The following is a 26350-nucleotide window of genomic DNA, read 5'->3' as shown; positions in this document are numbered from 1 at the left end:
ACATCCTACCCATTCCTATCCTCAGGCACACAAGGAAGAGTCTATACCTCTGACACTTGTCAGAATGGGAAAACTCAAAAATTCTATTGTTCTCCTGCAGAATGTGAAAACTCATAAAATTTCTCTCATTTCGTTCAGGGAAGGAGATGGATTTTAATGTCACAGGAAATTATCTAGTACTGTGTGTGTGGCAACGTCCAGTCAAACTTTCCTGCTTCTGGGGTGACATGTGTGCCTCAGTAACCTTGGCAGTGCTATCTGCAGACAGCAGTATGCTCCTTAGTTCCAGGCACCTGACAAGCAGCTTTGTAGAAAAGGACTTGGTGGTGAATGCCAAACTAAACATAAGCCAGCAATGTGCCCTTGTGGCAAAGGTGTCCACCAGTATTCTGAGCTGCATTAGGAGGAGTTTTACCAGCAGGTTGAGGGAGGTGATCCTTCCTCCCTGCTCAACACTGATGAAGCCACACCTGGAGCACTGGTTCCAGTTCTGGGCTTCTCAGTTTAAGACAGATACGGACATGTTGGAGCGTATAAGGTGAAGTGCTTCAGAAGATGATGAAGGGACTGCAGCACCTCTCCTGTGAGGAAAGGCTGAGAGAGCTGGGGCTGCTCAGTCAGAAGAGAAGGCTGAGGGGGATCTCATAAATATCTATAAATAGCTAAAGAGAGGGTGCAAAGAACAGGGAGTCATTCTTTTCTGGTACCTTGGGATAGGACCAGAGGCAGTGGGCACAAATTGAAACACAAGAGACTCCATTTGAACATCAGGAAATGCTTTTTCACTGTGTAGGTGACTGAGCACTGGCACAAGTTACCCAGAGAGGTTATGGGGTCTCTTTCTTTAGAGGTATTCAAAAGCGGCCTGGACATGCTTCTGGAGAACTGGCTGTGTATGTGGTCCTGATAGAGCAGGGGGTTTGGACCAGATGATTTCCACATGTCCCTTTCACCCTGGACCCTTCTGTGATCCTGTAAGATGCCTGCCAAGCATGGTTAGGGACTATTTGTTGTGCTGATATATTGCATTGTGGTTTGTGTGCAGGTTGGGATTTGGAAGTGGCCAGAGTAATCTTGTGTCTTTGATTTGTTCTGCAAACATAGACTGCAATTCCAGATTCTCATTATTTCAAGCTAGTGAAGATCATTCAGAAGTGTCACATTTCATCTCATTTCTGTCTCTGAGACATTCAGCCATGCAAATATATGGCTTGGACAAAATAATCCCCAAAAAATCATGGTCCTAAGATGCTGAAAAAATTTAGATAAGACTTTAGAACCATGTCTAGGAGATTGGTGAAGTAAAAAAAGATGAGGTGCCCTCGTGCTGCTTCAGTTTATGGCAAATGCACATCACTATTTCCCCTTAACCAGGGAACAGCCAGAAATATATCTACCATAGGATCACAGACAACATTCTCTCAGAGGACCCAGGAGGGGAGATGAGCTGAGCGCTTGCCGGCCGTGGCAAGCGGCCTTCTGCTTACCTGCACAGCCAGCACTCGAACCGCCGTATCGCGTGTGTGAGCCACAGCAGCTCTCATCAGATATGAAAGGAGGTTTCTATGCTGAGTGGTGCTGCCGGTGTCTTCACTCCCTCCCAGGCTACGACCAGCTTCGCTCCTGCCCCTGATTTCTCAGAGTGCCTTGTGCAGGGAGGCGAGAGGGAGCTCTGCTGCGGCCGGTGCTTCTCCTTGCCTCCCGACTCCGACCGGTTTGGAGTGGTTTTCCTGGCGCTACCATGGAAACAGTGCAGAAGGGGGAATGTGTGTGGCATTCAGCCGCTGCCAGGTGTGGGGAGGAGAGAGCCTGTATTTTACCCAGTCCAAGTTCCCACTGCGGGGAGAGACCTCTCATTCAGCATGGGGGGCAGGGAAGAGAACAGATACGACTCTAAAACACAGCTCAGAAACCAGGGCTGGAAATCAATTCAAACCCTCTTTCTGCCATTAAATTCACTTAGACTGCTACATTTAAAATCCAGTATGTGCTGGCTTGGTTTTCTTTACTTTTCCTTTCCTTTTCAATACTGTGGTATCATGAACCAGTCTGTTCTGAAAAGAGAGTTGCACCTCCTACCTGCTTGTAGGACTAAGCTTCAGGGGCTTTAGAGAAGTGCATTTTGTGTGCCAGATCTTGGACAAAACTGCTGGGGTTATCAACACTGGTAGAGGATTCCAGCATTCGTCACAAGGGGGTAGATACAATTTTGATCATGGTGTTTTGCTGTAATAAGGGCTTGAATTTCATATGACTTCCACAGTAATGTTAATGAAATAACTTGGAACAAATTGATTCATTCATTATTTTTAGTCTCTCTCTTCTCTCATTTTCCTTTCTTTCAGTTCAGTGAAAGTAGTAATGATTCCTGTGGCTTTCTTATTTTGGAATTGTATCACAATAATAATTCTGGTATGCCTCCTGTAAGGAACATCCCTGTAGAGATGCTTCTGTCCATTTTAATCTACCAACAGCTTCCTGAACAGCATTTTGGTGGCAACTGACTGGTCTTTGAACTGGTATCCATCCTATAATTGTGGAAACAGCACGGTTATTTTAGTGAGGCTTGGTAACTGTGGAGTGCAGCAAGTGTCGATTGTGTGTTTGATCTCCCAGAGCCATAACCACAAATCCAGTCCAGTATTCTTTTGTTCCATTCACCATTTTACTTAGAATAAATAGTGAAAATCTGGGAATCTTGTTTGTTTGTTTGTTTGAGTTGTCAATAGCAAAACTCTTTTGTGTTTTATTGGAAGGATGGTCTGGATTCCCAAGCTGGATGTGTTATGGATGAAAATACAGCTTTATATTAAAAAAAACCCAAACAGGTTCATTATGTTTCCTGGTTTCTGTTTTGTATCAATAAATGTATGTTTCACTAATGAGAATGACCATTGTTAGCTGGACAACTTGTCTCTACTGATGACTGTAAATATATACTGTGGGCAGACTGAGAACAGGGCAAAAATGTATGATACCATTGCCTCATACTCAAAAGCCACCTGTTTTCAGATTTCCAGAACCCAGTGAAGTTATGATGTGCTCAGTAACCATCAAAAGCATGCCTGTTACATAAAGAACCATCTTCTTTCATCTCTTTTCAATTCTGGCTCTTATTTGCTTCATTTCATGTGTCCTGCTTGTTTTGGAAGAGTTAGTGAACATACCATGTGGGATTTTGTCCTCCTTAAGCTGTCTTTTTTCCAGACTAAATGTTGCCAACTTCATAGTTCCTTGTACGGAAGTCGTTAGCCCTATACCCCTTTTTAATATCTCTTCAGGTCTGCCACATCATTTCAGATGTGGAAAGAACAGAACTTCATGTGATTTCCAAGATGCTGGCACACCATGAATTTATTCAGTGCCTTGAGACTGTTGGTGCTGTCTAGGTAGGAAATCAGGTGATCAAGTGGTAGTGACATGACACAGTGCTGTTCCTAAGATGACAGGGACATTAACCATCCAGAGCTCCTGGGTGGGGATGTAGCTATTCAAGTGAGGGACAGTGGGGAGGGCCTGGTACTCCTTGCTGGGCTAAATGGGATGGGGACCTCACATACTGGACTTTTTGACTAGTGGACCACAAAGCTGACAGGCATAGGACCTGTAGCTCTCGGCAGCTTATTCTGTAGCAGGGGGAGTGAGCAGGAAATCAGTAGGATGTCAAGCAATGATGCTGCAGGGGTAAGAGCAAACGGCTCCGTGTGCAAAATGCAAGACCAGAAGTAAGCTTAAACAGGGAAGGAATAGCAGTGCACAGAGTAAGACACCCTGGAAGCTTGTGACCTGAGGCACCTTTCCCTTCATCTGGAAAATTTCAATTCAAGAATAGATCCAGAGGCTTGGGAATAGGCTGAAAGGATGAACATATTACTCTGGAAAGGACAACCAGACCAACAGCTCAGAAGGTCTAACTTGTGAGGGAAAAGTAGTACTAACAGCAGGAAACTCCCTTCTATGGTAAATGGAGGTCACACATCAGATGGCCTGACACAGTCATATGAGGTTTGCTGCTTGCCTGGAGTTAAAATACAGCTGAAATCCTGCACAGACAGACAACCAAGACTCGCCATGTCCAAGGACTTGCTACTCTCCCAGGTGGGCACCAATGATACTACAAAGCATGATCTGGGAAAAAAATAACCAGGACTGCAGAGTCTTTGGTGTTAAAGGAGACAGATCTCAGGTTTTTTTCACCTCAGTCTTGCCAGGGAAGAATGCAGGCAAAAGCAGGCATATTGTTTAGGTCAGCACCTAGCTGCGTAGCTGGAGTCAGTCTTTCTCCTTTCATGATCAAAGGACTATGATACACAGATTGAAGAGATCCACGTTTCAAAGAAGTGCAAGGATTCCTTTACCAATAGATTGGGGAGCAATGATGTTAAATGAAGGTTAAGGCAGAGTGGAGAGGATCAAGGCTGGAGGGGACAAGGTGAAAGCATATGTGGAGCAAAGCCATAGGAGAGGATACTGTATTCCCCTCAGAGAGAGGGAACAGATGGCACATTGTTTCAAGTGCCTGTGCGACAACCCTCACAAGCTGGGGAAGAAAACAGAAGAAATGAAGTTCCTTGTACAGTCACAGAGTTACAGTGTTGTTGAGATTACAGTAACTCAGTGGGAGAGCTCATGTGTCTGGACTCCTGTGATGGACCATTAAGACCATAAGCAATGACAGTAGAGGTTGGGTAGAAGAGAAGAAATGGTTCTGAGCTGTGTTAAAGAACATTTTTAATAAATAGAGGTCAGCTGTGGTCTTTAGGGTGCTTTTGTGCCAAAGAGCCACTATGAGAGACCTCATGGTTTCTGCTGCAGAACTGGATTAGGAAGAGGCAGTGGATGAAGCCTTCTTTGTTGACCTCCAAGAGGCCTCGGGCCTGCAGGCCTTTGTTCTCAAAAGGGAATTCAACCATCCTGATATTTACTGGGAAAGCAACACAGGGGTTCATAAGCAATTTGGGAGATTTCCAGCGTGTGCAAGAGGACAGCTTCCTAGTACAGTCTGTGGATGCGCCAACTAGGAACAGTGCTCTTCTGGACTGAATGCTTACTAATAAAGATGTGTTTGAAAATACGTATGTCAACAGCAGTGCTGGCTGCAGCAATTGTAGGAGTGTAGAGACCAAGGGACTTGAGAAGGACAAGTGATAAAACGAAGACCTGAACTTCAGAGGAGCAGATTTCAATACATTCAGGGAGCTGTTAGGAGGGATCCAATGGGAGTCTGTCTTGGAACAGCTCAGCAATTTTGGGAGATTTCCCAATACAGCTGCTTTATGAAGCCCAGGAGCAGCCTATCCCCCTAAGCAGGAAAAGGAGGAGATATAAAAACAAATTGGCTGGAAAAACACCAAGCTAACTAAGTGAGCTCAAATTAAAGAAGAGCACTAGAGCAGTGCAAACAGGGGCAAACTCCTGAAGAGGAGTGTAGAAATACTGCTTCAGCATACAGAGATGCAATTAGGAAGGAAAAAGCTCATCTGGAGCTCAATCTAGCAAGAGATAACAAGAACAGCATAACAGTTTCTGCAGGTATGTTAGTAGGAAGCCAGAAATACAAGCAAGATGTAGACCTGTTGCTGAACAGGGCCAGCAAGTTCATAAAAATATAACACAGGAAAGGCTGAAGCACTCTGCCCGTCGTCACAGTTAATGTCAGGCCTCAAATCTCTATGTCAGGAAGCAATGACCAAGCAAATGACAAACTGCTGCTCACAGAGGAGGGTCAAGTGAGGGACCATCTGTAGAAACAGGACATGCACAGCTCCTGATAAGGCGCAACTGAGGGTCATGAGGAGAGACTTGTCTCTTGCAAAACTACTTAGCATCTTTAAAGGGTTGTGTAAGGGGAAATCCCATATATCTGGAAAAGAACAAATACTGCAGTCAACTACAAAAAGGGCAGAAAGGTAGATCTAAGAAGCTACAGGCCGGTCATCCTTATGCTTCTGGGGAAAGGTAGGTAACTCATGGAAGTGTTTCCAGGAAGTTGAAGGGCATGTGAAATTAGGTTTGGTTTTGCTCCATGAGCATCACCTTCTGTTTATCTACAGGGTATTAAATCTCCTGCTTTGTGTCCTGCTTTTTCAGGCTTATAAAATTCTCTGCTGCTGCCCTTCAGCCTTACAATCCTGCATAATTTTGTGTTGTTGCCAAACTTGGTCACCCTGTTTTTCACTCCTTGTTTCAAGTCATTTATATATGTATTGAACAGTGTGGAACACAGAACCAGAACTTCACTGTTGGACACCTGTAATGGATGGGAACCTACCTGAGTGTTGGTTCCTTCTCACAACTGAGAGACATAACAAAGTATGGTTTTATCAAAGTGTATTTGGTAGAATTTATGTTTATATTAATTGTGACTGTTTGTTGGAATGAGGCAGGAAAACATAGGTGTGCAGCTGTTCTATGACCTTCATACTTGGCTGCACTGGGGTGCCTGGCCAATGCTCTCAGTGTGGACAACAGTGAGATCATGAGAAATTGCATGGCTCCACGAGTAAACAATTACAGAGCTGGCATAAAGCCAGTTCTTTTTCTGAGGGTACAAAAGCAGGACCCTCTTGTAGCTGAATCCAAATCCTCACCTATGGGTGGATGCACAGCATAGGAACTTTCCCAGTTACCTGAGACTCCCAGCATTGGCTGTAATGGGGCTTCCCAGCTTGAAGCGTGGGCCTGGATGGTGATTTGGTGGTAATTGGGTATGTATTTCTTCTTAATCTCTGTTCTCTCTATGAAGTAATGATTTGGTGCATTCCTAATTTTCCTCTGTGCTTTACTTATATATATATCTGATTTGCTTTATTGTGCTTATTTACTATATACATATATATGCATATAGCATGTTAGTGTGAATGTTTGCTTTAGTGTGCTTATTTAATAAACTGTGCATGTTGCAGGGCTAGTGTGTGGTTGTTTTGTTGAGTACCCTGCCAATTAGCAGAACAATACCTTCAAGTGTGGGAATTTACAATTTATTTCTAGTCTTGACCACCTATTTAAGAAAGTACTTATCCTTACAGAAACTTTCTGGATAAATAGTTCATGTTTATGTTACTGCCCATGTTATAGGCTCCACTAATTCCCCTTATATGACTGGCTGGCTTGCTGCTTTTACAGATGTTATCCTATATATCTTCCTGGAAACTGGCATTGCATTCAATATCTTTCAGTTCTCAGGTACTACATCTGTTTTAAGCCATGTATTTTTTAGTTCCTTCAGAACTCTTGAGTGAATGCTGTCTGATCTTCCAATTTGTTACTGTTTGTTTTGTCAGTTTCACGACCTATTCTACTGTCACTTCAATTTCAGGCAGTTCTCAGATAAGACTCCCTCAGTGAGTTCTTAGCATAGGAATTTCCCATGAAATAGAAAAAACCTTTCTGAAGGATTTGTTTAGTTTCTCTTCAATGGACCATTTTATAGTCTGATAAGCCAGTGGCTCTACAGACTCTCCAGGCAGCTTCTTGCTCCTGATGCTTTTAAAGAAAGATTTGTTATTTGCCTTAATGCTTTTGGTTATTTGTCCCTTAGAATCATATTGTGCAATCTTGAGTTTTTACATTTAAGCTGTCAGCATTTATGGCCCTTCATTTTCATCATTTGAAGATGTTTTCAACTTTCAGAAAGAGCATTTTTTGTTTCTAATGACTTCCTTTGCCCTCCTCTTTAACTCTGCTAACTTCTTGTTTCATTTTAAGCTTTTCTTGACACATGACCTAATTGGCTATGTACTTCCAGCATGGGGGTATCAAGTCATTTCCATGCCGCCTATGAGGACTTAATAACTCTTAAGTTTAAACAGACTTTTTGGGTTTTCTGTTGCGTACTTTATGTGGTTCATAACTGGCAGATTTTCTGCCTTCCGTAAGGATGTTGGATCTGGGCATGGAATAATCACTTAAAGAGGGCCTTCTCTCCTGCAAGATGTCAAACCATCTTATGTACATTGCCCAAGACCAGGTCAAGAATTATATATTTCTTGTTGGCATAGAATCATAAGATGGTTTGGGTTGGAAGGACACCTTGAAGATCATCTGGTTTCTACCCCCTCCCATGGTCAGGGACACCTTCCACTAGACCATGTCACCCAAGGCTCTGTCCAACCTGGCCTCGAACACTGCCAGGAATGGGGCAGCCACAGCTTCTCTGGGCAATCTGTGCCAGTATCTCACCACCTTCATAGTGAAGAATTGCTTCCCAATATCTAATGTAGATCTTCCCTCTTTTCGCTTTAAAGCTATTTTCCCTTATTCTATCCCCACATGCCCTTGTCAGAAGTACCTCTCCAGCTTTCTTGTAGGCTCCCTGTAAGTACTGGAATGCCTCCTAAGCAGCTGTCTATGATAGAGTCCAAAATTCAGTCTGTGCGCCATGTCTGTCTTTTGAAATTGAAGACTCCCAGAACTATCACACTTTGCATCCTTCTTTCAAAAGATATGTCTCTGCCTTGATGGACAGCCAGTACTGTCAACTCCATACTGTCAACCCATATGTCAACCCATACAAGTTCTTTTTATTCAGTGATATTGTTTATATAATTTGATTCTAAGCTCTTTTGCTATCTTTGCCCATAGTACAAATGTTATACTGAACTACATGTTCCTTACCTACTTGTTTTCAAACAGGTAACTTTTAGGCTGTAATTTCATTATGAAAACCTTTTTTACTTTGTTCAGAAGATGAGCTATTATGAGAATAAGATCATAATGATAGTTCTTAAAACTAACATTTTCATTACTAATTGCTTTTCTCTTTCATAAAGAACAATATGAATCTGTTGGGAATTTCCTGTATCTGTGGTATGTCTGCAGGGTAGGCAGAAAAGGAATGAATTGTCTAATTATTTTACTAATTCTCTTCTTTGTAATAGAAGACATCATAAAAAAGAAAAGATCCAAAAGCATAGCTGTTGTGGTTTAAGCCCAGCCATGCAGCTTGCTCTCCCACCCCCCTAACCCCCCCCTCCATCCTCCCTCCAACTCCCGGAGGGATGGGGAGGAGAATCGAAAGAATGTAACTCCCATGGGTTGAGATAAGAACAGTCCAGTAACTAAGGTATAACACAAACCACTGCTGTTACCACCGATAATAATAATGATAAGGGAAATAACAAGGGAAGAGAATACTCACCACCCACCGACCGATACCCAGCCTGACAAGAACAGTGATCTAACCCTTCCGGGTAACTGTCCCCAGTTTATGTACTGGGCATGATGTGCTGTGGTATGGAATACCATTTTGGTTAGTTTGGGTTAGGTGTCCCATCTCTGCTTCCTCCCAGCTTCCCCTGCTCCCTGGCAGAGCATGAGACTCAGAAGCTCCTTGGTCAGAGTAAACATTACTGAGCAACAACTAAAAACATTGGTGTTATCAGCACTGTTCAGAGACTGAAAGTCAGAAATACAGCACTGCGCCAGCTACTAAGAAAAGAGAAAAATGACTGCTACTGCTGAACCCAGGACAATAGTTTAGGCTATTAAAGTTAACCGCTACTGCCAGTGTCATCTGTGAGAGAACATGTGCAAATCTCAAGGGTTTGCAGTACTGCAGTTCAAATTTTTTAGCCCGTGCTGTTTGCAAGTTTTTTTTTTCCCATAATACTTAATAGTAGTATAAATAAGTAAGTTATTTGTCCCATGAATGTACTGTCTGTGAGTATACTTGAATTTTTGCTTATGAACACTCGAGTATTTGTGCTGAATTTTCCTATACTTTTGTTGTAATACTTTTAATTTGAAATTCCATCCACATTCAGTTAGCATAGGAAACTGAGTTGTGCAAATATACAGAAAATCACAATTCTGTGTTATCAGTTGTAAGACAAGAAAAACCAGAATTCTGTAGGTATTAATTTGCATGCAGTAGTTACCCTAAAAAAAAAAAAAAGGCAAAAACCTATCTTGCTTTGTTAGATAACTTTTGAATCCCTTACTAACATGGTAATGGCCAGCTTTTTAATAGCTACTCATGGCAATACTCAGTTCTAGTAGCCTAATTAATTCAGAGATTCAACGATAATTGCAAATTATGGAGTCTGTTCTTGGATATGCTGCACTGACAGTCTGTGTATGGATTGAGAAATCAGTCTCTCTTACAAAGCAAGGAAAATCAAGAGAAAATCATGCACCAGAACAATTTCTCCAGTGAAAGCAGGAAAAGAGGAAGGTACTCAATGTCTCTAACCTCTTGGACCATTCCGGACAACTGTAAAGCTAAGGGTTTATAATGCTGGCTCTTCATCTGCTCTTAATGCCTGGGATGGAGTGTGTCTTTGAAATTCTGGAATGGAGAACTATTTTAGAGATGTGTAAACAGGAAACTCTTGAACCCCATGAATAAAATGCCAGAGAAGACTTCAGCTCTCTAAATGTGTAGATAGAATGCAGAAAAAGTGTTGTGTGTTACTGGTATTCACATATGTTGGTGTGTATACTGACACCTCTGTAGCATCTCAGCATAATGCCCATCAGACCACAGATCAGATGAGAGAAGAAAGGGAGACTATGAGCTGAGTATCTTGTCAGAATCAAGAAAGGTTTTCTTAGTGCTTCAGTGTCTAGAACATTTTTAGAAGTTTCACTTTTTGAAACCCCATTCTTTCATTTTCTTAGCTTTTCATGGGCCTTTAAACCATACAAACATTTTTTTACATCATAATAAAGTATCTTCCAGCTGCAGGAGGACTGTGTTGCTCTTTTCAGAACAAAATTGCCCTACAGATATGTATTGGGATATTGATATTAAAGACATTAGCCCAGTTTTCTGTCTGACATATTAGATTCACAAAGCACGCAAAGTCAGGCTCCAAAAATGGCTACTTTAAATGGAATTACCCTTTTCAACTTCAGACATAGTAAATCTTTGTGCCTGGGCAACTGAGAAGGAGAATTACAAGCCAGTATAACACTGAAGAGTCAGGGTTTGTTCCCAAACTCCATGCCTTTTTCTCTCACTCTCCTTGGAGAATATTCATCATCTTTGAGGTTTTGTTTTGTTCCCACATTGAGCTTTACAATTAATAACAATAAGCCCTAAAGCAACTCAAAGCTAGTGAGTTAGAAAGTTAATTTATCTTACATCCTCTTTAAATTGCTGCTGCAGAGGGTGGAGAAGCAAAAGTATGAGATTAGAAAGCTCTTGGTATTTCTAATCCTGTCCTAACACTCCAAGGCTTTTACTTACACTTTATTACTTTGGGAACTGAAGTAGTTTGCATGGGAGGAAGTGGAATAGCACAGCAATCATGGTGGGTGATAAACCATTGGGAGTGTTGGCAAGGGATGCAAAAGCTGGTGAGAAGAAAGGACTGAGCTGAAAGACTGAAGCTGAATACAAAATAGAGGGAAGAAAAAAATGGGATAAAAAAGGACCAGGCAATTTGTAACAGAAAAATGGAGATAATCTGAATAACTCTGGTGATTGTGCTGGAGAAGAAATAATACAATTTTCCTAGGAACAGAAGTCCAGGCAATTGGGCAGCTTGCCTTCCGAGAGCAAGGCTTGCCTGTAACTCACAGAGGAACAGGGCAGTGTGCCTGGACTGCTGAAACATGCAACTGAATGCATTTGTGACCTCATTTGTATCAGAGTCCTAAAAATAGAAAATAAAATAGGGTCTGATTTCTATAAAAGTTGTTAAAAGCGTGAAGGGGGCTTCTCTGAGGTAATCTTACATGGAAAAGAAGGAATAGTGTATTCCTAAATACTATAATCAAACTAGTTTTCTAACCCGTAAATAATCCATATTCATAATAGCCCAGATGCCATGCTAATCTCTCGTAAAGAAACGTGGGTTTTCTAAGACCCTGAGATCAGGTGAAAGGAGTAAGCTAGAGGAATGCAGGTTGAGGCTGCTAAAATACTATCAACTAGCACTTAGATTAAATCAAATGTGTCTGTGTAAGGGTGATGATGATGATCAGAGAATCTGATAGCCACTGATCTCTTATAATAAGGGTTGGTATAAAACTTTGGGAATATTTCCAGAATTCAACAGTTCTAGAATCGTAGAAAAAAATAGGTTAAAAGAGACCTCCAAGCAGATCTAGCTTCAGTGCTTCTCTTCTCTCTCTCCCAGTTGGGGTTATTCAGAAGAGAATGGAGTTGTCTTTTCTGAACAACCCCAACTCTCTCAGCTTGTCTTCCAAGAGGTCTTTCAATCCTCTTACCATTTTTGTGGCCATCCTCTGGACTCACTCTAACAGGTCTGTGTCTTTCTTGTGGTCCATACCCCAGAACTGGACACAGTGCCCCAGGTGGGCTCTCAAGAGCAGAGTAGAGGGGGAGAATCACTTCTGTCAACCTGCTGGCCAGGCTTCTTTTTATGTAGCCCAACATACAGTTGGCTTTCTGGGCTGCAGGTGCACATTCCTAGCTCACATCTGATTTTTCATCTACGTATCTCATATTTCATCCCTCCTTTTCCTCATGTCTCTTGTTCTGTTCTCCCCAACCATACTTTTTTTCCTCTTTTTTTTCCTCCACTGGCTACTCTCATTTTTCCAGAACTTCTTCAGCACTCCTTAACACCACCTATCAATAAAACAATAATCCCCTGTTAAGAAGTAAGAGTCTGCAATTAGATCCTTCCTAGACCTTCCCTTTTCCATGCTAAACAGCCAAATTCCTTCAGCTTCTTCTTGTATATCATTGTATGTGCTTCAGTCTTCTATCCATCTTTGTGGCCCTCTGGTGGTCTTGCTTCAAAATCTTGTCATGTCCTCATGGCCCAGAACTGTACTAAAGACGTAGCTTCAGGAGTACCAACTAAAATGGAATAATGACTTCCTTGTTCTGCTAGCGGCAGTTTTGCTAGTACAGTGAAATAAGGGGTTGGCCATCATCACCACAGAAATGCACTGCTGAGTCACAACTTGTCAGCCAGACCCTCAGATCTTTTCTGTGGATATGCTGTACTGTTACATGGGATTTCTTCCTCCATGAAGGATTTTTTCATTTTCCTTTATTGAACTTCATGACACTGTGGTTGGACTGTTCCTCGAGATTGTCAGGGTTTCTCTGAATGGAGTCCTACCCTCCAATGTATGAATGCTTTGTTAAGGTTGATGTTATCTGGAAACTTGCAGTTGAACATAGCTGCAGTCAGAGCTTCTAACAAGACTTTTTTCTTTCTTTTTTTTTAATTGTAAGTTTTTTTGGCCTCCATTAAGATCCTGCAACAACATACCCACCACTGAGCTTCTGAATTTGTCACCTCTCTGCTCATCTCATTATTACCTTGCTGTGAGCTTTTTCTCTTCTCTCCCCCCCCCCCCCCCCCCCCCCCCCCATTTTATTTATTGGAAAGGAAGAATGAAACAATCCAGTGAAAAACTACCAGGGAAAACAAAGTCCAGCAATGGAGAAAGTAGAGAAGCTGGAAGAATCGAATGCTGTGTTCTGAAGCCCGGTTTTAAAGTTTCTGAGCAGCATTCAGTGTTAGATGGATAGGGACATTGCTTATGACATTTATATCTTGTTTGAAAGCATCATGACATTCTGTTTTCTTTTTAGTTACAGGATGGGCTGTCAGGTCTGGTTTGTGTATGATGCTGTCCCTAGATTCCTGCCAAGTTAAACATCCCTAGATTTTGATTATTTCTTTGGGAAGTATGTGCCCCAATTCTATCTATGTGTTTCCAGTGTGATGGGTTAAGAATGGGTTGTTGCCAACACCACACTAAGTAATGGCATTTACTTGGAATTTATCCTGTGCAGTATATGGAATTATGCATGATGCCATAGCATGTGCATAGCAATATACACATACTACCTGAGACACTGAGGTACACTTTTTCTGGTTTAGTAGGTTACAGCAAGATAGAGCCAAAGTTCTGCATTTCTACAGCCAATGTACTTTAGGAAGTTCTGTGGTTTCTAGGATGCTCTTATGAGAGGTTTCAATCCAGGAGATGATTTATTTGTTTGTGTAGCTATAATCAGGCTTTCTCTATTCATCTCACCAGGGATTCTCAGCCTTACCTCAGTGCTTTTATTTTTCTGTATTTGAAGATTCAAATGATCATCAATGCACCAATTTGGTTTTATATAGCATATTTACAGTCAAAAGGTAAACACTTTTCTTCTTTTAATGTTATGACCTAAAGATTCTTGGGAATTCAATAAGGCTGTTCAGCTGAAATTTAGATTTTATTTTTTTTTATCAGCTGCTTTTTACTGTCTCTACAGATTTTGCTGTGTCTTTTGCTCAGCATCAATATAAATCTCTGTGTGAAAGGATTGAAGGATTACTTTAAGATTACAAAGGACAGAGTAAAGTGAGATCTATTCTGAGTAACTGTCAAATATCTTTTGACCTGTTTTACCCCTCCCAACATTCACATGGGTCAACACAGACCACTTGGCAGGTACAAAGCATAAAAATAACCAAATACCTTCTTACTTGGTGTGCCCTGAGCTCAGGAGTTCATAACCTGTCCAAAGGCTATGAACTTTTCAATGAGGCATATTCAGTTTCTCGACCACTGTGAAATGTATGACCTGACTCAAGTCTTATTTAATGTTTGATATTTTAGTGGCTACAGAGGGTAGACAAAGCATAAATCTCATACTGAAATGGCAAATGCGTCCAATTGCTGTCTATGGAATAATGAATATTTACAGAAAAACTCGTGGTAGTGGACAAACACCACTTTTAAGCATAAATTGCTTCAGGCCCTAGCAGTTACATGATCTTTTTATCACTTCAAAACATTTTGATAACATTACCATGATGTTCCTCCTTTTCCAAGCTGCTCTCTTGAGTGATTTCTCTGGATTACTCGCAGCATTATGTCTAATCTTTCTGTTGGTTTCCCACTCCCACACCCTTTATGGTGCCAAGGATTGCCAGACTGGTCATTTCACAGTGCAGTGCCCGTGCATGTGCACTTGCTTTGGCACCATTGCCCTGTGTAGCACAGTCTGTGAAGTTGCACTTGATACGGCATTACTTAAACTAATTTTGCTGTTGCGAGGTAGTTTCTGCAGTTCTTCATTCTGCGATTGTCTTGACAGCAGATTTGCATAATCAGTGGGTAGGAATTTGTTTTTAATTTTGATCTTGCGATTAGCTTGATTCAGACAAATAATAGAAGGTTGTGCAGATAACACAACATGGCATGAACTGGTGAAAATGACTGTAAACAGAATAAATAAGACAAATGATGGAGTCAGGTTCAGTGGTTATTTTTATAAAATGTAAGCAAATACTATTTCTAGTGTCTGTCTTCTGGTACTGTGACAGCTGCTTGAAATCTAAACATATGGATTTATTCAAATATTAGTCACTCTCACTGCTTTCTGAATGAAGTGAAGGAAGCTTATTAATTAGTTTTCTGCCAGGGATTCTTGGTACAGAGGGATAGCAGACTCTCACAGCTTTTGCCTGAGTTCTTCTTTTCTTCTTTCATTCTAAAGGCAACCTTGCATACCTGTACCTTTGCCATCATGCAAGTGAATACCTAACACAGTTGCTTGTTAAATTTAGTGTAGAGTATAATTCTGAGGTAAGAATTGTTTGGCTCTGCCCCTTCACATATCCTACCCCTCCACCTTTAGTCTCCTTCCTTACATCTCTAACTTCTGATGGCACCTGACAGAAGACAAGTTAAGTGAGAAATACCAGCAATTAAATCAAGCTAGTAATGAAGTTACTGTTCAGCTATCATGCTTTAGAAACCCAGATAATTTTTTTTTATTAAGTCATCCAGCAGGTCTCTGCTTTCTGCTGGAGGAAGAACATAAGCACAACTGTCCTTTTCCAGTCACCTCTGTAGGGTAGGGAGTTGAATAGCTTTGGCACTGAAACCATGCTACACTTTATACATCTTAAGAAGAACAGAGTTCCATCTATAAGGGCACAATTACCAAGAGAGAGGCTGTTTAAACTGATGATTTTAGGACATTTGTTTGAGTAGTAATTTGTATAGAAGGCCTGAAATATTAGTGGAGGATGAGTCATGAGGTATACTAGGGAATAAAAGAAAGAAGGAATCTGGAAAAGAACAGAAAGGGGTAAGTAGGAAGGAAAGATAAATGACAGACTCAAGAGTAGAAGAGTATATTTTGGAGACTAGAATAATGAACAAAAACTGTTCTGTAGATGAAGTGATCATGCCATAAAAGTTAGGAAAATGCTGAATTGTGTGGAAAGTAGTCATCTGGAGTGCATAACTGAAGAAATACAAAGCATAGAAAATATACGAGAAGATACAGAATCATACAACAGTTGGAAAGGACCTTAAGATCATTACAGATAGCAGAAGAAAAATGGAAAAGAATATTTATTGTTCAAGTATTTCAGTAATCCAAGTTTGGGGGCAGTTCTGTATTTAATTGACTTGGGATAGCGTGAACTACAAGGAGCTGGAGAGAGGTTGTCTGCACACCTTCTAGAATAAAAGGACACATCAGTTACATGACTGGGAAAAGGCAGATGTAAGGTGATTCTTAAGGTTCTCTTTGCAAGGTTATGAGGACAGCTACACCCTCTCACTAGGTTGGTAAAAAAGTGCCCTCTGGTAGGCCATGACAAAGAACATCTCTGAGCTGCCTCACCTGACATGGCGGGAAGCGAAGCTGGCTGGATGACAGTACTAAGCATCAGAATGTGCATCAATACCATTGTCACGATAGATTCAAGTAACTTAAACAGTGCAGTGGAACAGTATAACTGTGAAAGCTTTTGCTTTCATTTTGAAAGTAAACTTAATGCTCTGTTTGGTTTTGTTTGGCATTTTATACTATTGGGATTTCTCAGTGCTTACATGCTTTGACAGAAGCATGCTTGCATAACAAGTACTATACCACTTGGATTTTAAATTCTTTAAAACTTTAGTTATATTTCTGTTACAGTCCTTTCTGCAGTAAGGGTATTATTTTATGCAAACAAGGCCAGGATTTGAATAATGACTCTTGAAAAGTTGACCAACAGTCTCTTCATTTTTTTGGACTATTGATTCTACTGAGAGACAAATGCTCTCTGTGAAGTAGGCATATATGAAATAAGTGATTTTATTAGGTAGTTTTTTAATAGTCCTGCTTGCAAATAACACTGAAAAAGTGATTTCTGAGTACTACAAAAATGTGCAGAGAATATTATGAACTGTGATTATTAATGCACTGTTAACATTCAGGGAGCAGCAATGTTTTGCTCTTTACATCAGTCTGACTTGATAGTGTTCTTGTACTCTGGATAGTGTTGCTTGGAATAGCAAATACAGAATTTAGTAGGCTTGCTTCAATACTCAGTGGCCATTTAAGTATACACAGCACCCTATTTCCTGCTGTACAGACGCTGTGGTGACTCCCCTCACTCACAATTGAGGACACCAACCTATTTGATGCCAGTAACAAGAGAAACAGAGAAGACTGATGCAGCTGAATTAGGTAGAATGACCACCAGCCATTTCCTTCTTCCTTTTAGGTTATGATTTGCCTTGTTTCAGAGACTCAAAAAGTTTAATGCCTCTATTTACCCTTTGTTTCTTGTTCAGAGGTTTTAGGTAGCAGATAGGAGGAAGACTTCTGAATCTTTTTCTCTCCAACCATTTATTTCTTTCTCTCAAATACCAAGTTCTTCACTGGCACTTGGTGTATGTAACTTATTTCCAGGGGTGTTTTTCTTCCAGGCAAGACATTGCTGGGGAGTTAATCAAGGGACTCTCTCTCATAGCTCCAGCATTAGGGGAGCCTTGGAAAGAAGAGGGAGAAAAAGGTAGTGGGTGCAGTTCTGTGGACACTGGAATGACTTAACAAGTGACTTATCAAAAATATTTCTCCTTCAGCCTTCAAGAAACCCAAGGAAAAGGTGCAAGAAAGCTGTTTCTCTTTACCTGTGAAAATGACTTCATGTAACCATAACCAGAATTAAGCTGCGGCAACATTTGGCAAATTTATAGCAAGCGTTCATTCCCTAGAAGTGTCTCAATTTTGAATTTGATACAAGTACTGCTGCGATATGTGGCAAATGAAGCTCTTTATGGTGTAGTGGGGATTTTACTTGTATTGGTTTTGCCTTTACTTTTCTTCTAATTGAAGAAAAATAAGCTCTTTTGTATAAAACAAACTCCTCTTTAGATTTTTAAGCTCTGCAGATAAGTCTTACCTGATGGGACTGATTTGGCTTTCTCGACAGAATAAAAGGAAATGTATTCAATAAGTGGAAGGATTTTTAACACAGCTTTTGTTTAAAACTACTTGAGTTTTCCTTCTGTGCATCATTAAATGCAGAAATGAAACTTACCTCAGTACATATCAACACACCTTCAACTTAGTTTATTTTGTTAGTGTGTACTGTGATGGCTATCTTTTTTGACTACAAAAGCTTTTGTCACCATGTGATTATCTGTAGAACTTTGCATCTTTTTATTTTTAAGTGCCACAAATTACGATTATTTGTGATCATACTTATATCAGCTTGTTAAGTCATTTGTGTGCTACTAAGAGATCTACGTGAACTATGAATGATTCTGATGTAGGCCTAAATTGGTTAATGTATTTGGAAATTCCGTTCTCATTCCATGACATATATCATTAGGGTAAATGAATGAATGAATAAGTGTTACCACTGGAATTTGAACTGTGAATGTGTTTGAAAATGAAAACCCAAAAGCTTTCCTATGAGATATTATACTGACAGTTCTTGAACAAATTATAGTTTTGTGTACGGAAATTCATAATCTCAAAAGAAGTAAAACCAAATGGTCTATTTTTTTTCAGGAACTGCAGTTTGAGAGACTGACTCGAGAACTTGAGGCTGAACGTCAGATTGTAGCTAGCCAGCTAGAGAGATGTAAGCTTGGATCAGAAACTGGAAGCATGAGCAGCATTAGGTAATGTACAAATTGTTAATTTCCTTGTAATGTAATTAATTTTGGTGCTGTTATGAATTGCCACTGAGAACAAGATTGATCATCTTTTTGTTTTTTTTGTTTTTAAATTCACACCAGGGAGCATGATTTTAGTAGAGCTTAAAAACTTTGGATTTTTATTTGCTTTTTATAAAAGAGATTTTCAGGAAAAGGCTTAATTTTGTGCAGTTTGACATCTGGTTTGCCCTGTAACAAAATAGTGGTCACATTTGGAATTTATTGATTTGCTGTAGTCTGAATGGATTAACAGCAAAACTTCTGTTTCTGTTACCAATAAAGCTGTATTTTTCAACCAGAGGTTTTTAGCTTCTTTTAGCCGAAATGTATTGACAAGTTTTGTGTACCACTTTCATCATTTAAGGCATTAAAAGCTTTAATGATAATTACTTAAATCTGCTGACCTGACATTGAACTGTAATGAGAAGATATGAATCATTCTGCTTTTTTTTAACATTGGCTTTCGTTAATTAAGAAACTGTTGTGATACATGGTTTGGGTGATGGTGAGATGAATTAAGAAACTGTAACAAAAGGAATCTGATGTCTTGGTCAGTTTGGTGTGAGTAAAGATTTTGTAGTTTTGAGCTTCTGTTTTTTTTCTTTTGTCAGGTGAACCTAATAAATGATAGATGGTAGAATTTGAGTTACAAGGATTAAGAAAAAAACCATTGTACAGATGTATCTTGTGTTTTTATCAGTGGAAATACTAAGTATGTTACCTTTTCAATATATAAGATTAAGTATGATATGCCAAGATTAGTGCCAAGTTCTGTGTGATACTAGTAGAAGAACTACAAAACTGTCTATCACTATTGGAAGAAATTCTTTAAGCAGTTCAGACTACACGTTAATCAAATAAATGATTGATCAATAATAGGAAATAATTATTCAGTAGAATGCCAAAGATGCCGCAAAAATACTGAATCTAACAGTTCACTTAAAATGGCAAAAGTCGGAAGAATCTTTCACTAATTCAGCAGAAGCTGTACAAGAAGTTGACTTAAGTATAAGCATTCTTAATAATTCAAGTGAGAATTAACTCCCTAAGATAAAATCTTACTTTATTCTATGTAACCTTTTCCACGAACTGGACTTGTATCAACATTAGAGAAACTATATTACTTAAGAATTATTTAAGCACAGAGGAGGTAATATTTAGCAATGCAGTGCTAGAATTGCACCTTAAGTACCCTAAGTGCACTCCCTCAGTACTTTAAATTTTAAGTATGGTGTGACTGCATTTCAAAGAAGCCATATGAACTACTCTTGAATAATACTATTATTTTAGGATTATCCCAGCCAGTGGTATGAAGGCTGGGAAGTTTCTTGTTTGGAGGAAGAGGTTTTCTTGGTTAAGTTCTTTCCTACTGGTGAAGTTATACTTTTGAGTCATCAGTGGCATCAAGGTCACTCAGCTGTTTCTGAAGAGACTCCAGTTTGTTGGAAAAGTTCAATATTTTGACTACTAGTATCTGTGTGTAATAAATTCATACCTAGAACAACAGGAGATTTCATGCAATTTTTTGACATCTGTAATTTGCACCAGAAACATTTTACATATGAGAGTTTAACACTACTAGCCTTTCAACTAAAAACATTGTAAGAAATACTTGAATACTGTTGCCCAGAAGGTATCATCAAAAGCTTACAAATAATAGGTGTTCATAGACTTAACAATTGCTTTAAAAAGGAAATCAATAATAGTCTAATGTTGTTGGTGCTAGGTTGTTGGCTCTTCCATACATATTAAATGAATATTTCTTTGTTAGTTTTAAAAATAATGAATCATTGTGACAGAGGGTAGAAACTAATACAAATATTAAGTAAAGTCAAAAACCAGTCTGGCTGCTGTGCTGACTTTCGAGTGCTCATTCAGATTTGGGAATATTCCTTTATAGTGAGAAAAAAAACTTGGAAGATAAAAGAGCTATGTAGTGGAATAATAAGTGTTAAGGAAAAAAAAGTATCCAACTTGTTAAAGTCTTTTGGAGTCTGTGGGAGCAGAAGAGGCTTGCTTAAAAATACTTCTTTTCATATATATGGCTGCTGTGAAGCTAAGCTTTTCAGACAGACCTGCTTTAATTCAAAGTAATTAATTTTGTGCTTTTAAAATTTCTTCCTGATACAGGGCAATTTGAAGATTTTGCCACCTTTATTTTATTAAGCTGCTGAATAATTGTTTTAAACAAGATTTTCTGGCAGAACAGAAATTAAAATCAGGCCTTGTAGCTGTTATTACTAAGCTTTTATTGGTAAAGAGCTTTTTAAAACAATCCTTTAATCAGTTGCATTTATTCCAAATACTGTCAGTATTCAAAGTGAAATCCTACCTCTAAGTCTCCAGTAGAAGTAGAATAATACACATCCTTCAGTGATGTCACTGTTGTCTGGTGACACATAGGTTTATTATTCAGATGCTTTTCCATATCAAAGAATAATCAAACTGGACTGATTGTAATCAGCATATTTTAGTATTGGGAAGTTGGATTTTTTTTCCTGCTTCAAAATAATTCACTCAAAATATCTAAAAAGCATTTTCTTGTTAATATTTGCTACCTTGTACCCAAACATCTAAAATCAGTAATGGAGCAGCTGTCCGTATTTGCAATTTAGTCAGTCTAAAATAGCTTACAGTGGCATTTTTTGCTCTGTCCTGGTCTAACATCTCAGAAGTACTGCAGATAGACATAATAAGTAGTTATAGTGCTCTTTCTTGTGGAGATACCAGGAAAATTGATCTTAGCTTTACCTCCATGGTATAGTAGTTTCATGGAGTCTTTCTGTATGTCTTAAAATTGTGCCTTTGAAACCAGGTTTTAGGAACATGCTAAAGGGCTGTTATTCCTGCCTTCAATTTTGCTTTCTACACTCATCTTGCATATTTGACAGTTGGCCCGTAAGGAGTTGTGTATCCAGCTGTACCATGAAGCTCCTTGTGGCTCATTTTTCGGTCCTTAAAGACTTCCTATTCTTGACATAGAAATTTGGATCCAGAAAGTAATGCATAGAATTATGCAGCCTAGATCCATAATGGGAATCACTGTGTCTTACTGGTATAGCTCCATAGCTCACACTGATCAAGCTTGGTGAGAGGCAGCTCTGAGTAGACACGAACGAATCTGGCACTCACAGTTTCTGTGATACAAAGTGGTATTGCTGTACTGTAGTTTGCCTGTACGTGTGCCAATATGTTCAGAAGAGATTGTAGTAATAGATGTGCCAGTTTGTTCAGAAGAGATTGGATTAACCAGAACTGATTGCTCTATCCAAAGCTCTGATTGTAACAAGTCTTGCTCGACTGAAGGGACACAAAAGCTCTGGTCTTCCACAGGACCATTTCCTAACCTTTTAAGAATTTATTTGGGCATGCGAGGAAACACCACATCTTAAATATTGTTCCTCTTTTCTGTGCCTACCTGTCTCACAGCTGGGCCCCATCAGAATACCCAAAGTAAATTTTGTCATATCCTTGATCAGTAGTCATTTTTTTAGAGGGTTAGGGGACTATATTCACTAGGAATTCTTCCAAAAGAGCTGGAGTGCATTCTCTTCAGGAACAGGTTCTTGGCTGTGCATCAAAGGCAGAATCAATGGCTTCTGATAAAGCTGAATAAAATGCTTAGACCATGAAGTAGGACAAAACTAGGGAACTCTTCTATGCAACAGAGTTTCCCTCTGGCAGACTCTGAGCAGTCCATTACTCAGCTTGCTGAATATTAAAATTTCATCATAAATTGCATAAGGAGCCAAGTCATGTTCTATACTGCTCCATCTCTCTGGCTGAGGTGCTTGTTCCTTCTGTGCCAGTTCCATCAATGTGTCACCTCCTTTTGTACAGAGGGCAATTAGATGCCTGCATTATCTTTGAGATCTTCCATCTCTGATCATTTTAAGCACCTATTAAAGTATTTCAGATTTCCAGATTTCTCACGGCCATATAATGTTGTTCCTCAAAACAAAAGCTGATGAAAGTGAGAATGTTTTTTTTTTCCTGCCAGAGATGAAAACAAAATCTCTGAAGCACTTTGAAAACTCAGCTACGTGTTTTCATATTTTCTGTATTCTCTTGAAACAATTCAGAGAAAATACTGCCATGGAGTAGAATGATTGAACAAGTAAAAAAAGAGATTTCATGCATGTATGTGTAACACGTATATGTCTTTACAAAAAAACAAGTGTCCTTTGGACTTCGGTGAAGAACTGTGCTTGTTAGTAAATCCTTAAAACACGTTTTTGTTTCATTCTTTATAAGTGTTTTATGTGAGCAACTTATGTTTGTTTACATTTGTGGTTTTTTTTTTATGGAGCCTTACTGTTTGAATGCCAGAATTTAGCTCAAGCATAGCCCACTCTTTTTCTTAGAATACACAGTTTGCAAATTGGTCAGGCGATCAAATTTTTCAAAACTGAATTTCAGTCGTCCACTGAAATTTATAGAAGTGCTTTGCCATTTGCTGTTGAAAGTCTCCTGAAAAGACTGGATCATCCTAATCAATATGCTACCATTTCTGTATTTTACAGGAAGCAAAATTTTAATAGAACTCACTAAATTGAATGGGAAGCTTACCTGCTTTGTATATGCTTTCTTTGGTGTAGTTTTCTGTCTTAGAGTTGCTTGCGTATTCATACCTTTTTACTCAGGAAACCGATGTTTTACTTAGGAGGATACAATTTTTGCAAATTCCCTGAAAAAAAACATCCAGCAAGTCTAACCCATAAGATCCTTAGTTTCAAGAGCATTTAAGAGAGAGATGAAATGCGCTTTGACATAGGTAGACAATTTCTACTGTGTCAGTCAAGAAATAAAATTGCAGTTATAAAGTTTTCCTGTGACTGTATGTATTAAAAAAAGCGAAGTTAAAAAATACATGGTTAGTGTGGAGCAAAAACTGAGCCAAAAGATCAATATATATTTCTATTAGGAGAGCAGAAGAGTTGGATGCATGCAGGTAGTTTGACTAACAGTCATGTTTAGTTCTAATAAAAAATAATGCAACTTTCAAGTAAAATTTATACATCAATTACTGGAAATCTGTCTTGTGTGCATTGTGGTGATTCACCAACTCAGCATGTTAGAAGTTAAATGCATTAAACTTTTTTACATTGCTTTGGTTACACTGGTGTCTCCATGGGCTCCTGGGAAGCTTCTAAATCAAAAATCAAATCCCCCCTTTTAATGAAATATAAATTTGAAACCTAACCATTCAAAAGAAAAAAAGTCAATTATTTCAGAGCAGAAATTAAAAAAAAACACAGTATTTTAACATTACTTATGAAAAAGCCAAGTGTAATTTTTGTACTTGCTTTTTGAAACATAAGCCAATAGCATGTTATTAATAGTAATAATTAATATTGATATTAATACATTCAGGAAATGTATTCACATTTTTAAAAGTGATGTTCTTTAAGAAAAGGGGCATTCCACCAGTGGACAGAGAAGATTTTTACAAAACTCTTGACAGCAAATGCAGTAGGTCAAAATTTCATCTTATTCAGGAAATGTGTTTGCTCAGTAGTTGAGAAGTTGAATAAGCTTAAAGTTTTGTCACATGCTGTTGCTCATCTACATTGTGAACAAGCTTAACAAGTCATGCTTGGATGAACTTCTGTCAGCTGAGTTAATAAAGTTTATCTGAAATAAAATTAAAAATGGCAATAAAAGGCGTGTTTTTGAAAATGTGATTTTCTGAAAACAATCCCTACAAATTTACAAGTCTGAACATTTAGGTGCAGTAAAGCAGCATTTTGTGGTGTTTGTTGGGTTTTTTCCTTATTGCCTCACAATGATTTTATGCTGCTAAAAATGGCCAGGTCAGGTGGAACCCTGATTGCTGCATTCCTGAAGGTCAACTAAACTTAGCAGAGATGCCAGAGAGTTCAGGGTCCAGCAGACAAAGGAATTAAAATAGAAAAGCAGGGACTCTTCAGTTTATATACAGACCAGCCAGGTACATGAGCTCATACACAGTCTGCAGTGAACATGGGAGAGCAGCCAGCCAAACCTCAGAGTAACGGAATGAAATTTCTAAGGGCCAAGTGCAACTGTCTAGATTTGCATCAACTCAGAAAGTTCTTCAGTTGGCCAAAACCAGGGGACAAAGTAAAGACCTAGCTGTGAAGACACAGGAGCTAAACAAGAGTGGGATATAAACCTTTAGCTGTCTGAAGGAGGGGTGTGTGTCTTCTTTCTGAGATTTTTTGTGAATAAATGTAAAGTTTCAGTTTTCTACTCCAATAAAAGTTGTGTGGAAAAATGGGGTTTGTTTAGAAGCTTTTGAGTTGTTTTTGAAAAAGACCTGTGTGCATCTATCACAAGGTTCTGACTAGTTTCAGATCTTACAGCAATTCAGAATTCTGTTTAACAGCAGAATATTTTGAGGGCAGAGTCTACTCACAGTTGATTTCCTTGTTTGGTTTGTGAATATATGACAAAAAGAAAAATTATTTTCTTCAGCATTTTACTTTCTCTTTTGCAGCCAAGAACATCTTAACAAGGGTTTTCTTTGTGAAAAAGAGGGTAACAAGTCGTCCTCCCCCCAATCCATAATAAGTCTGCTGTCTTCCAGTCATCAAATTTTAGCCTTGAGTTTTGTGTTTAACAGGAGCTGTTGGCAACAAAAGAGACATAAGTACAGCATATATAATTTCCCTCTTTCTCAGAAGTATTATGCAGAATCCATGGAAAGCAGTAGTGGTAAACATGAAGAATCATTTAGAAGTAAATAAACTGAGGCAAATGAGAACTCAGAGAAAGGAGACTTTATTTAAAGCTCATCAGCTTATAGCTTTTTCATTAGCAGGAGTGCAGCACAATTCTTGAGGCTCAGCAGAAGGAAACACTAAATTCTGAGAGTAAAGCATCCATATCATAAGCGTTTTGAGGGGATTTGTAACAGTTTGGTCCTATGTATTGGCCTGCCATAGTCGCTGAAGTAAAGCTAGGCACTTCAAGAGCCCCTTCCAGGTTAGTTTCTGAAAGAATTCAGTTGGTGTGCCACAAGGCCACTGCATGATGCAGACTAAACCTTGGGAACCAGAGAAGAGCAGGAGATTGACTTCAAAGATGCTCTTTTACTTTGAAGGACAGTGCTGATGTTAGTGGAACTGATACTGAGCATCATTATCTCTCATAGTGCCTCAGCCTGGGGTGAGTAGAAGGAAATTGTTTACTAGATCTGTCGATATTCATTTATATCACTTGATTCGTGACTGTCCTGTGTCTTATTTGAAGGCAGTTCCATTTAAAAATCTATGAAAAAAGTTAACACTGTGTCCTACTGAACCCAGGACAGTAGGAAAACTAAAATGAAAGGTGGGCCATGCTTACAATGATGTTCTGAGATAACTCAAATCTTCCTACATTGATGAGTAATATTTTGTCAATGTTAAGCATGGTGCTACCTGATATATTTCCAGATCTTGTATAAAGGTTATCATATATTATTTGGCCTGTGGTAAAGCCGAATAAC

The 26350-nt window shown here is 39.2% G+C and overlaps 1 protein-coding gene across 2 annotated transcripts in view; it reads left to right on the top strand.

Annotated features, from left to right (window-relative positions):
- Positions 1-26350, top strand: part of CTNND2 (catenin delta 2) — a 646172-nt gene that overhangs the window by 233853 nt on the left and 385969 nt on the right. For both annotated transcript variants that reach the window (XM_013130147.3, XM_034063316.1), the window contains exon 3: positions 18731-18843. In XM_013130147.3, coding sequence (XP_012985601.2) covers positions 18731-18843 — 113 coding nt within the window. The remainder of the gene's footprint in view (positions 1-18730; positions 18844-26350) is intronic.

The sequence above is a fragment of the Melopsittacus undulatus genome, chromosome 1 (genome assembly GCF_012275295.1).
Source record: "Melopsittacus undulatus isolate bMelUnd1 chromosome 1, bMelUnd1.mat.Z, whole genome shotgun sequence".
NCBI lineage: Eukaryota > Metazoa > Chordata > Aves > Psittaciformes > Psittaculidae > Melopsittacus > Melopsittacus undulatus.
Note: the sequence above shows the minus strand (reverse complement) of the source record. Positions and strands in the feature narration are given on the sequence as shown.